The 13,632-nt window shown below is 43.1% G+C and overlaps 1 protein-coding gene across 1 annotated transcript in view; it reads left to right on the top strand.

Moving 5' to 3' along the window:
- Positions 1-12,297: 12,297 nt before the first annotated feature.
- The window catches only part of Stam (signal transducing adaptor molecule), a 53,584-nt gene continuing 52,249 nt past the window's right edge, over positions 12,298-13,632 (top strand). Inside the window, exon 1 of the mRNA XM_051151297.1 lies at positions 12,298-12,512. Coding sequence (XP_051007254.1) covers positions 12,473-12,512 — 40 coding nt within the window. The 5' untranslated portion in view covers positions 12,298-12,472. The remainder of the gene's footprint in view (positions 12,513-13,632) is intronic.

The raw sequence follows: 13,632 nt of genomic DNA, 5'->3' as shown, positions 1-13,632 counted from the left end.
GTGTCCTTGACTCCTCTGACTTCCTCTATCCTTCCTCCCACTCTCTCACAGATCTCCCGGAGCTCCGCCTGTTGTTCAGCTGTGGGTTTCTCCATCTGTTTCCATCAGCTGCTGCATGAAGCCTCTCAGAAGACAGTTATGCTAGGCTCCTGTCTGCAAGCATAGCAGAGAATCATTAATAGTGCCAGGGCTTGGCTCTCTTCCATGGGGTGGGTCTCAAGTTGGGCTAGTCATTGGTTGGCCATTCTCACAATCTCTGCCCGATCTTTATCCCTACACTTCTTGTAGGCAGGACAAATTTGGGGTCCAAGGTTTTGTGAGTGGGTTGGTATCCTCCTAACTCCAATTGAAGTTCTATCTGGCTACAGGGGGTGGCCACTTCTGGCTCCATATCCCGCCTCCCTCCCGCTGCTAGGAGTCTCAGCTAAGGTCACTTCCATAGACCAGGAGCCTTCCTCCTTTCCAGGGTGCTCCTCCTCACTAATTTCCATTCTCTCAGGGAGTTCTTCTTTTCAAAGATCCATCATAATGTATCAGCTGCAGACCCAAGCATAGAAATTGCCCTCAATCCAGACTAGCTGGTAGATGCCTGTTATCCACTTAACCAGCCTATGGCAGCTAATGGCTGTTAGATTCAGTTATAAGAAAAAAGGAAAGTGTCAAGTTGAACTCCTGTAAACTGGAGACAAGTATATTTATTATAAAACTGTCATTGTTTATGATGAGGCTATTTACAGATATTGGCATTATAAACTTTAGTTCAACCCTTCCCCATCTCTCCCAAAAAGAATGTGTTAGAAAAAGCAACAGCTATCCAAAAGTATCTTTTAGGAATGGGAAAGCAATAGTCTGAGCCTATAGTCTTCAAGCATTTTCTACAGTTTTGTCAGCAGTTTACTTTCCTTCCCTCATTTATTAACATCTATTTTGACATAGAACAGCACACAGCTGTATTAAAACAGTATGTGGAGAATACAGAGTGTCTCACAGGTGAATGCTAGCAAAAGTACTAAGATTATTTCAATGTTTTCCTTTTTTTTATCTTTTAATATATTTTTGTTAATTCTTTGACAATTTCACATAATACGTTTTGATCACATCAGCTCTCCAGATCCACCGACCTCCAAATCCAACCTACTGCTCTCTTTTCAAAGTTATTTTATTCTTAATAAAAATTTAATTACATCATTTTTCTCCCTTTTCTTTCATTCCTTAACTCCTTGTCAAGCATTCCCCACCTTGCTTCCTCTCAAACACATGGCCTCTTTTTATCATTGTTTTGTAAATATCAAGGTAAATATAAAAATACAATCTACAGAGTCAGTTTCATGTTGTTTGTATGCATATGTTTTAATGTTGGCTACTGGTATTAAATAACCAATTGGGAGTGGGGGCTAACTCTCCCTCTCTCAGCAGATATTAACTCCCTGTAGTTCTTCATCTATGGGCAGGATCGCATGAGATTTCCCTCCATTCATTTTGGCATTTCAACTGATTTCACAGATTTTACGGGGGTAGCTTTCTTGTCATTGTTAGAAGACACGATCTTGCAGGAAGCCTAGTTTTCTGGCTCTCGTGACCTTCCTGCTCCCCCTCCCACAGTGGCCTCTAGGTCTTAGGTGTTGGAGTCATGTTATAGATGAATGAGCTGAGCCTGAGAACCCCACCGTCAGTTGTTCTCTGAATTTTGACCAGTCGTAGCTTTTTATATGGACTCCATCTGCTGCAAAGAAGCTTCTTTGATGCTGGGTGAGAGGGACACTTATTTGTGGATATAAAGATGAGTATTAGCAATACAGTTAGAAATTTAGGTCATTTAGGAAAGTGGGAGTGAGACGTTCTCTAAGACGCATCCCCTCATTTCCTGTGGGTAGTATGATTTCCATCCTGTTGAGTGAGCTGCTCATCAATTAAACAACTGCTCATAGCCATCAAGCCATGAGTGCCACTATTGCACCTTTAGGGATATCCTGTCAAGCTGGTCATTGCTGCAGTTCACAGTGTAGCGTTGTTCAAGTGTCACAGTGGAGTAGGACTATGGATTGCTTTCTTCCCTTGGCAGTATGCATAGCACCTAAGAAACCTAGTTAAGTCCAGTGTATGAAATGCAACTTGGGGTTCCACCTTACGCTAGTCATAATGACTAAGATCAAGAAAACAACTGACAATAGGTTCTGGTGAGGATTTCGGAAAGGGAAATGCTTATTCAGTGTTGTAGAATTGCAAAGTGGTATAGCCACTTTGAAAACCGATGTGGAGAATTCTCTGGAAGCTGAAAAATAAATCTATCACATGATCTTTCTAGGCATATTTCCAAAGGACTGGGCATCTGATTTCACAGATTTTATGAGTGTGCCTACTGGATATCTATAGATACATACTCAGATGTGTTCTTTGCTAACTCTATTTACAAAACTAGGAAATGGACAACATAAATGTCTTTCAGCTGATGACTGGATAATGCAAATGTGGTATATATGCACAATAAAATACTATTTGCCTTTAAATAAAACAAATACTGATGAATAGATGAAGAAAACATCGTATATTTACCCAATAGAATATTACCTAGCCACTAAAAAAATGAAGTCATTAAATTCACAGGTAAATGAATGAAGCTAGGAAAAAAAATGATCCTGAGTGTGGTAATCCAGACCCAGAAAGATATTCACTTATATGTGGACATTAGCTGTTAAGTAAATTATAACCAAGCTACAATCTGTAGAACCACAAAAGTTAGGTATAGAGTAAGGGGCTAAGGGAGACAGATAGACCTCTGGGGGGGGGGGACAGAGGGGATGTGACTGGGGGGGCAGTGGGGAGGGGGAGGGAACAAGGGAGTAATATATGGAGAGACTGTAGGCTTTGAACTTTTTCAAACCTACTTTATTTGGGGTTCTTTAATGCTTATGCCTCCCTTCCAACCCACCTACCCTGGATAGGAGAGAAAAGAGGTTAATGGGGACAGGAGAAGTAGACCTTTTTAGACTCAGTTCCTTGGAGCAATTCCACTCTTCATAGTCAGGATTTCAGCAGGCTGGTTAAACAGCAAACCAGCAGTTTAGCAAAGGTGACTATGACCACAGCAGCTGGAATCCAGAGCAGCAGGCAGAACCAGGGACCTTGAAGTATTCTCTGGAGTTTTTCTCTCTAGTAGCGACTCAAGGTGGAGCGGTGGTGAACAGCCAAATGATAGGAAATGATGCCAAGGCCAACAAGTCAAAACCTCTTGTTTTGGGGACGTAACAGGGTATTGTGGTTTTGTTTAAGTAGAACATATATCATTAATTCAAGAAGAACATTCAACAAGTACTGAATTGCAAGTAAAAGTCTATTCAAGTTCTCAGCCAGGCAGAATCTGAGAGTCTGAGCTTAATTTCACCTTATGATCAAATGGAGACTTAAAAACATAATGGCTGAGGTTATGCTAGGCAGGAAGGCCTAGACCTGTCAGGGCATATCTCAATGTTGGTGTGCCTCAACACCTATACGTGGGATTCAGGATTTGGCTCAGTGGCTGGGTGCTTGCCTACTGAACAAAGGCACTAAACTGGGTCCTCAATTTAGGAGGGGGGAGGCCAGGTATGGTGGTATATGCCTTTGTGAGGCAGAGGCAGAGGCAGGAGATCTCTTTGAATTCAAGGGCAGCCTGGTCTACAAAGAGTTTCAGGACAGCCAGAGCTACACAGAGAAACCCTGTCTTGAAAAAACAAACAAACAGAAACATAGGCAACAACATTTAGGTCATCCATCTACCGTGCTGAGTTTACTCAACTTTAATACAGAAGATTACAGATTGACTCCATCCAGGGAAGCAGCTCAGTGACTTGTTCAGCCATCATCAGAGAAATTCCTCCTGCAACAGGCAGGAACAAATACAGGGACCCATGGACCGACAATACAAAGAAAGTGAATGAGAAACTTTGGAACACTCAGCCCTAAGTGGGACATCTCCACCAAATTCCTCCCCTCAGGCCTCACTCAGGAAACCCTGCAGAAGAAAACAAAGTCATCTTCCTTCCTTCCTTCCTTCCTTCCTTCCTTCCTTCCTTCCTTCCTTCCTTCCTTCCCTTTCCTTTCCTTTATTCTTCTCTCATATATTACTGTAGCTTCCCCTCCCTCTTCTCCTGCCAGCCCCTACCCAGCAGATCCACTCGTCCTCCATTTTTCTTCAGGAAGGGCAGGCCTCCCAGGGACAGCAACCAAACATGACATATCATGTGGCACTAAGACGAGGCTCATACCCTCATATTAAGTCTGGATGAGGCAACTTAGTAGGAGGACAATGGTCCTCAAAACAGGAAAAGGTGTCAGAAACAGCCCCAACACCCACTGTTAGGAGTCCCCCTATACAAGCATAAGATAGTCAGAAGACCTAGGTCAGACACAGTCAAACCCATACAGGATCCCTGATCAGCAGTCTCTGTGTGCCCCTTTGAGCCCTGCTTAGCTGATTCTGTAAGCCATTTTCTTGTTGTGTCCTTGACCCCTCTAGCTCCTGCACCTGTTCCTCCTCATCTTCCACAGAATTCCCCTAAGTCCTCCTAGTATTTTGTGGGGCTCTGCGTCTATTTCCACCAGTTTCTGTTTGAAGCCGCTCTGATGACTCCTGGGCTAGGCTCCAATCTATGAGTATAGCAGGATATTATTATTATTTTTGCTAGATGTGTTTGGTTTTATCTCAGGTCTCTGGGTTGCCAGCTTCTGGTTCCTGGAGCTCCAGATAGTGTAAGGGGTGGGCTCCCTCCCATGGCATGGGTCTTAAGTTGAACTACTCATTGGCTGGCCACTCCCACAAATTCTGTACCACCTCTAATCTTATTCTCTCTCCCTCTCTCTTTCCCTCCCTCCCTACAGGTCCTTTGTGTATGCATTATGGCTTCCAGTTTTGTATTTTTATGTGTGAATGAGTATGTCTCTTTATCAATGTTTCTTATGCCTTTTCTTGAACTCTTTTCCTTGTGTTTGTTTTGTACTACTCGAATGTTTTTTTTTTGTTATTAACTAGTTATTGTTAACATTTATTTTAAAAAGGAAATAATGAAATTTGTAGGTAAATAGATGGAATTAGAAAATATACTGAATGAGCCAGCACAGACCTAAAACGAAAACCACGTGTTCTCGCTTATCTGCACTTCCTTAGCTCTGTATCTTCAGATGTGAGCAGACAGCCTGAAGTAACTGCAGAAACCAGGAAGGTTTAAAAAAAAAAAAAAAAAAAAAAGACCACAGCGCTGGAGAAAAAGTTTAGGAGGGGTAGTGCTGTGGTATGCTGCAACCAGAGGCTGTGTAGATGTGCATGGTCCAGTGTGTCACCAGAAACAACATGGAAGTCCATGATCCATGCTGCCACTGGCTGTTCCTGGCAAGGAAGTGTCTTTTGCAGTGGTATCCATGACTGCAGACTCACAGTTGAGAATAAGAGACATTGAAGGCTTCTGTGACAACCTCCCCCCCCCCAAAAGAAACAGTCTAGACAGGATGCCATTGAAGAGAGCCTCTAAAAATTGTGACAAGGATGCTGAAGTGTAGTCTTCACACCTGACGGCTTCTGGTTGTGGGTGAGGGATGGGGGGGGGGTACTCAATCTTCTTTTTTTCCTCCTCCTCCTCTTCCTCCTCCTCCTCATCCTTCTCATTCCCCTTCTTCTTCCTCTTCTTCTTTTGTGCATTGGTGTCTTTCCCATATGTATGTCTGTGTGAGAGGGTCGGCTCCTGTAATTACAGACAGTTGTGAGCTGCTATGTTGATGCTGGGAATTGAAGCTAGGGCCTCTTGAAGAGCACTCAGTGTTCTTAAGTGCTGAGCCATCTCTTCAGCTTCCTGGACTGAGTTTTCTTTAAGGGGTTGGCCACTGGGTGGTTGACCATGCTCTAATGAGTGTGTGTGTGTGTGTGTTTGTGTGTGTGTGTGTATGCAACACAAATTAGAGTTGATGTATTCTTTCCTCCTCCTCCACCTCCTTCTTTGGGGGGTGTCATAGTATGGGAGGTGGACCTGGGAGGACTAGGAAGCAAGTGTGATTGTGGTGCATTGTGTGAAATTCCCAATAAAAATATTATGTTGGGGGAAAAAAAGAGTGGGGGACTAGCAGGACACAGATAATACATACAAGAAGGAAATGGGAAATTGAAGGGGTGGGAGCTTCAGTTGGGTAGGGGGAGGACAATACAGAAGGTGAAGGAGGGAATGTAAACAACACTATGTTTGTAAAAGCAAATCATATTATTGTAATCTACAATTGCACATAGAACATATATATGTATATACATTTTTTCATTTTTTGATACAGGGTTTCTCTGTGTATCCCTGGCTCTCCTGAAACTCTCTCTATAGACCAGGCTGGCCTCAAACTCAGATACCCCCCTGCCTCTGGGATTAAAGGTGTGCACCACTCCATATATTTTTTTAAATACATATATATTATATATTAAAAAGGAATGATAATGCTCTCCCAAAGAGCCATAGGCTATCTAACAAAACCCCCAGTACCAGGTATGAACAAATGTATTTCCAGTTGGTCAAAAGTTTCCAAGAGGCTCCCATAACAATATTGGCTACTGCTGTTGCCCTTGATTGCTTCTCAGAAAGTGAACTTGCTCTGTAGACCAGGCTAGCTTTGAACTCAGATAGTCCCCTGCCTCTACCTCCTGAGTGATGGAATTAAAGTCATGTACTACCATGCCCTGCTTTTTTTTTTTTTTTTTAAGATTGAATCTTATTCTGTAGTTCAGGCTATCCTTAAATTTAAAGTAATTCTCTGGTCTTAGCCTCCCAAGTGCTGGGATTATAGGCATGGGACACCATGCTTGTCTCATTTTTAATTTTCTCTGGGACTTCACACATGGTATTCTATTTTTTTTCTACAGGTAATTGAGGTTCTGATCATTTTATTCAGGCTGCTTTGATTTGTGTTCTTGTAAATTTTTCTTTGAACTACATATAATTTAAAATTTCTCTTAGATACCATCTTCCATTTCTAGGATTTCCATTTACTTTTTAAAAAAAGATTTATTTATTTATTTATTTATGTTGTCTTCTTGTACATCTGCATTACAAAAGAGGGCATCAGATCCTACTATAGATGGTTGTGAGCCACTATGTGGTTGCTGGGAATTGAACTCAGGACCTCTGGAAGAGCAACCAATGCTCTTAACCACTGACCCATCTCTCCAGCCCACCATTTATTACTTTTGATACAATTTATTTCTCTCTTTTCTCTTTATTATACTTACTTTTCTGTACAGTCTAGAGCACATGGATCATAGTTACAACAACTCTTAAAACATTTCTGCAGTAGCTGAAACGTCTTTTCATTTCAGGATCTGTTTCTGAAGATTGTTGTGTATGAGCCACATTTTTTTCATATGTTCAGTAAGGTTTTTCTTTACTGAAGCCTGAACATTACAGAGGTATTGTTTTTAAATTATCATTATTATTAGTATTATCAGTATGCCCGGCTAGCAATCAATTAAGACACATACACTTGTTATATTTAAAAATAGCCTTAGTTAACCTGGGGCACGGCAGTTATCAATCCTCTAAACTACCTCCCATAGTGGGGCAGGCATGGGATCCCTGCCTCAGTCCCATGCCATCTGTTTTTAATAACTCCTATCAAGCTAACTCCCATCCATACTCCCAAATACTTGCTAATGTTCTTCATCTGGGCCAGATTCTCCATCCACACTGGCCATGTGTTTCTCCTTCATCTAACCCATGGCGACCTTCCTCTCCTCTCCTCTCCTCAGGGTCTCTCTTACTTCCTCCACCTGGCAGTCTTTTTTCTTCCCAGAATTCCGCTCTCCTAGCCCCACCTATCTCCTCTGCCCTGCCCAGGTGGGATGGCATTTTATTTATCAAAAGGTGGGTCACAGAGACAGCAAGCACTAATTAGCATCAAAATACACCAGACCATCCCCCAACACAGAAGTTTCCATTTTAAAATACTACATATTCTGGGTGCTGCAGTCTGGGTCATGTGTCCCCCCCAGATGTCAGTGTGTTGAAGGCTTGGTCCTCATCTTGGCATTATTGGTAGCTGGTGGAAGTGTTAAGAAGTAGGCCCTCCCAGGAGAGCTTTAGGTCACTAGGGCCCTGGAGAGGAGAGAGCAGGACTCCGTATACTTCTGTCTCCTGCTTTCTTACCAGGAAACATGTGTTTCTGCTTTGCCACATGCCCTTGCCAAGATATGCTGTCTCTGAAGACGACAGATGAACACGGGCCGAAACCTCTAAATTGGGAAACGTCTCTTGGCCTCCCCAAATTCTGATATCTTTTTTTTTTTTTCTCTTCAGTACATTATGACCATTTTGGGTTAGTCTTGGGTTCTATACTACAATTCAGAAATCAGTTCTGGGCTGAAATGTCTCGGCTGTTATGTGGCTCAATGCACTTTTCCTCCCTCTTTGGGATTTGTTTTGTATTGCTATTGGCTCGTGTTTGAAATCAATCATACCTTAGTGTCTTTTTTTATTACTGTGACAAAATGCTCATATTTGAAATCAATCATACTTTATGGTCTTTTTTTTTTTTTTTTTTAATCACTGTGACAAAATGCCTAGCGTAAGCAACTTAAAAGGAAGAAAGATTTGTTTCCGTACCTATGTCCAGTGGTCTCAGCCTGTGGGTAGCTGGCTCTACTGTTTCTGTGCTGTGAGAAGCAGAACCCAAAGCTGCCATTTCACTGAAACACAGCTGGAGATAAGGGATGTTGAAGATATCCTTCCTCCAACCAGAGCTCACGTCCCATTCAGCTATGGACATCATCCACTGATGAGGTTAGCATGTTCATGATCCTATCACCTGCAGTAACATCACCAGCAGGGGATACATGTGCCTTCAAGGCACATTTCATATCTAATCCACAACACCTGTATTTTCCCCAGTTTTTCTTTCTTACAGTAAACAGATTTTGTTACCTCCTTATGGCCAATAATATTCATAGCAGATTACATTCGTTCTATTTAATAAACATTTATGGAACTAACTATGAAGATTCAATACATACATATAAATATTTCAAAATAGAACACTTATATAACAGGAGGTACAATTTTGTGGTAGCATTGAAACATGACCCCCTACCCCAATTCCCTGAAAGCCATTTCACCAAAAGTTGAATTTTGTTCTTTGTCCTTGAGTATAGATGCCGTGACTGCAATAAAGTAGGAGTGAAGTGATGCTATCCCCATTTCTTGGGCCACATCGTAAGGAACTGGTAGCTTCTTCTTCCTGTCTCCTGAAGCATTCTGACTCACGTCTATCCAATATTCTAGAAGATGCCAAGCAGATACATAGCAAGCATAGCAAGTTCTGTGCAGTTGGTGTGGCTGAGAGCCCCGATGACTCAGCCAACTTCCAGCATCTATTGCCAGATCTACACTGAGTAACTTCCTTAAATGTTGAAAATGTGCTGTAGTCATCTCAGTCCTTGCACCTCTCCTGTTGATGCTGTACGAGAGAAGAGGCAAGCTGTTCATGCTGAGGTCCAACCAAAATTTTGATTTGTAAGCCAAAGAAACTGTTTTTACACTAAGAGGCTATATAGTAATCTATATATGGAACAAACATTGCCCCATCGAGTGCTGTGATAGAGGTGGCCACTCAGCCAATTAATTAGCAAAAAAATATCATGTACCATTACTCATCAGGTACTGAGTTAGGAAGGCTTTTGTCAGTGAAATGTAAGTGGAGATTCAGAGAAGACCCAGAGATTTCTAAATATGACAAGAGTGGTAAAAGTTGTTTGTTTCAGGATATGTGAAACGAAATCTTTAAAATGTCTTTCAAGAAACATATTAAAAAGAAAACTAGGTATTTCAGTATTTTAGATAATATGTCTAGTTCACCTCAAAATATAAAGCCATGCCACCTTTTATATTTGGCTTTTCTTGCACTTATAGTATTTCTTATTTTTAAAACTCCTCTTTTGTATATTACTTCATAAAGATCCCTAATAGCTAAAGCCATTCTTCTAGGTCAGAATATATGGTTAATGTTATCAATACTATATGTTATTCATAATACTCACGTATTGATAATTAAAGGTTGAACAGTAGCATTTTGCCAGAAACATAACAATTCAGTTTCATTACTGGAATGTAACGCATGCCCAAATACATTTTCACAACTATCTGGGTCTGAAACAGGGCAGTTATGATAAGGCACCTAAGGCACAGGCCCATTATTTTAAATGGATGAGTTAACACCTAATTCTGTAAGCGCAGTAACCAAGAGCAGGTCTGTTGAGAGATGACGCTCTGCTTCGCATACCAAGAGTGGCAAGATTCTACACTTGTAGTGACACACAAGGGTTTCAAATGTTAAGAAAAGGGTGGCTTTAACATATGACATTTGTTACAAAAAGAAAAAAAAAAAACATGCTCATCATTAAAATATTTGGGAAATATAAACTGCATGACCAAAAAGTTATCCAGAGTGGTTCTATCCAGAGATAATCTTGTCAGGCTTTATTTCACATGTATTTGTAGGCTCTTGTTGCTGCTGTTTTGTTTGTTGTTTTTTCCAGTGCCAAGGACAGAACTCAGGGCCTCCTCCATTCTAGACAAGCGCTCAGTCACTGAGCCACATCGTCAGCCAGTCTTTACAATCGTTAAAATTTGTATGCCCTCAGATGTCTTGCTATGTAAACATAGATTTACTGTGTTACTTTCAATGGCTAAATAATTTTTATAAGCCAGGCATGGTGGCGCAGGCCTGTAATCCCAGCACTCAAGGAGTCATAGGCAGGAAGATCGCTCTGAGTTCGAGGCCAGCCTGGTCTACAAAGCAAGTTGAGGACAGCCAAGGCTACACAGAGGAACCCTGTCTCAAACAAATAAACAGAAATAATAATTTTTGTATCACTGGCACAGGATAGTACAATTACAAACGAGCAGTACATTTGTAACTTTAGACTGTACCTGAGTGCTTATTATATGCCAGGCACTGTTACAGGGGATGTGCTTCTAATTTATTTAATCTTCAGTAGTTTGTTATTTTTCGTTTTCTTTTCTTTTTTTCTTTTTTTTTTTTTTAGACAAGAGTTTCTCTGTGTAGTCTTTGCTGACCCGTACTCACTTTTTATATTAGGCTGGCCTCGAACTCGCAGCGATCCGCCTGCCTCTGCCTGCTGAGATTACAGGCGTGCACCACCATGCCTTGCTTTGGTTCAAGTTTTTCAAGATTGCGGCATCCAACAACTTTACAGTCCCCATCCCTTGGATTCTTTTGTCTTTAAATGACTTGAAAATACTAACCAATACTTTAGATTGCTCTTCTCCAAAATTCGACGTCAACTATATGTAAGCAAGCTTTTTGTATTGTCATTCCAATCTTGTTGACATGTGTATGTTTATAAGCTACATTTATAAGTGTCCCCTTTTGGGCATATTTTACATAATTGCATTGTGTGCGTAAGACGAGCTTGCTAACTTTACGTAATATTCCCAAGAGATGATCCTTAAGATTTCCACATGATTTTGAGGACAATTTGTGTGTGTGCGTGTGCTACACACACATGTACAAACTAGATCGCCAAATCAACATTCTAAGTCGCCACGAGTCCTCATCAATGTCCGGCTCACTTTTCGTTTTTTGTTTGTTTCTTCTGCAGTTGGGTGTATGTGCTTCTCTCTGCCCGCGAAGGAAGGTCTCACCGTTCCGTCACTCCAGCTGCTCGGTGACTGCACCTTTAGTCAGTTGGTGCTGACACCCAGAAAGCTTCCCTCTGACCTCAGGCTGGGGAAGGAGCCAGCGTTACCTCAGCCTCTCCAGAGGCTGCGCGCCTCAACACGACTCGCCAAGGGATTCCAGCCAGTTCCACCAGCTCACATGACTCCATCCCTGCAACTTCCTTGTCCTCTCAGACCAGCGCACTGAACATTTTACTCGGAATAACCCAAAGGACTGTCTGACCTTCTAAAGGGATTACAACAACCCATCGGATAAACTCGAGGAGTTAAAAATTAAGGGTCTGGCTGGACCTAAACTGAACCCTCTTTCTTTCCCAGTCCGTGATTCACTCCAGAGGCGCTTAGTCGGCTTCGGCGCGCCTGAAGGACCCCGTCCCGCCGAGCCGCCGGGGCAATAGAAAAGGCGAAAACAAAGCCTCTAACCCCACCGGCACGTGGGAGGTAAACAGAGGAAGCAGCAGAGGCGGCTCTTTGCGTCGGGGCTCTACAGAAAAGCCGGGTTGTGGTCAGACCTGGAGCAGGGCAGCGCTCAGGACGCCTAAATTCCCGACACGCCCCGCGCGGGGGTCCTGTCTGTTCAGCTTCTCTGCTGTTGCCGCCGCCGCCTCTTGTTGCTGGGGGTGGGTGAGAGAGGAGGGGCTGAGAAGGACTCTGCACTGGCTGTCTCCGTTGCTGTTTTTTTGTACCTGAGGGGCCTTCTTTTCTCCGTCACACCTTGACCACGCCGCGCTGTCGAGGGGGGACAGTCCCTGGGGACACCTCGGCACGCAGCGGACATGCCTCTCTTTGCCACCAATCCTTTCGACCAGGATGTGGGTAAGTGTTTTTTCCCCGTCCTCTGTCCGTTCCCGTCCTGACTGCAAGCCCACGTCGCCCACCCCCTCCCTACCTTCAGTCTGGACTCCGAAGGCCGAGCTCACGTTCTTCTCTCTCCCGGGACCCCATCGCCCAGAGTCGGGAGAAGGTTGAATGCTTGGCGCATCCTCTTTGAAAGAAATGGGACTCAGAACCTCTCTAATGGGCCTTGGGACGTGCGGGGTGGGGGTGGGGGCCTCTTCGGAGGAATCGCCTAAGGGATTTGGGGTGAAGGGTTGCCTGGGGAGGTGCAGCCGAGGAAGCCATCTGCCGCTGGGGCTTGGCTTCTCGGAGAAGAGCGAAGGGCTGGGTGTATCTTGGCTGGAGCGGAGGATTGGTTATTAGCCCTATCGCCAAAGTATTTGCCTAGCCCGATGGAGAGCGTTCAAGACCTGGCCAAAATGTTCTAGGTAAGGTTTCTTAAAGGGTTTTAAAAATCGCTCTTCTAGCTGTCCTTTGAGGAGACAGGTTTGGGTTTACAGGTCCGTTGAAGTGTTGGGAGAGATGGACGATGGACTGACTACTTGGCGACAACTGAACCGCCATTGAAGACATGAGGCTTTGGGATGCCCCGTTCAGGCTGGGTCTCTGCCTCTGGGGAAGTGTGGACGAGGATTTTGATTCTAGGAAGGGGTCTGAAATGCTCACTTTTTTGTTGTTGTCTGAATCGTTGGTATTAGAGACCGATCACAGCAGTTTAGCAGGCCAGCTCTCTCTTTTTCTGGCCTGATGGTAGTAATGGATTTGAATTCTTGAAAGAGAAGCTTGGGCTGTGGCTCATAGAACTACACTGGCACCAAAGTGCTGAATGAACAACACCCAGTCCCACAAGACTGAGTTTTGCCATCTCTATAGTGTAAGACTGCAAGGAGAACCTGGGAGAGTTACTTCATGAGGCTTGTTTATTAGAGGTGAATTTCAAATTTTGCTCCTGTATAGCATCTCACTGGAAATCCTATTAGGGCCACTTCTTGCCTGGTTCATAGCGATTTAAATGAACATGCCCTGAATCTGAGCTGTGGATGGAACTTTAGAAATCGTCAATGCTGCTAAATAAGTAATGAATTGGAAAATTGTGTTT

Source organism: Acomys russatus, chromosome 9 (genome assembly GCF_903995435.1).
Source record: "Acomys russatus chromosome 9, mAcoRus1.1, whole genome shotgun sequence".
Taxonomy (NCBI): domain Eukaryota; kingdom Metazoa; phylum Chordata; class Mammalia; order Rodentia; family Muridae; genus Acomys; species Acomys russatus.
The sequence above is the reverse complement of the archived record's forward strand: the minus strand, read 5'-3'. Positions and strand labels throughout refer to the sequence as shown.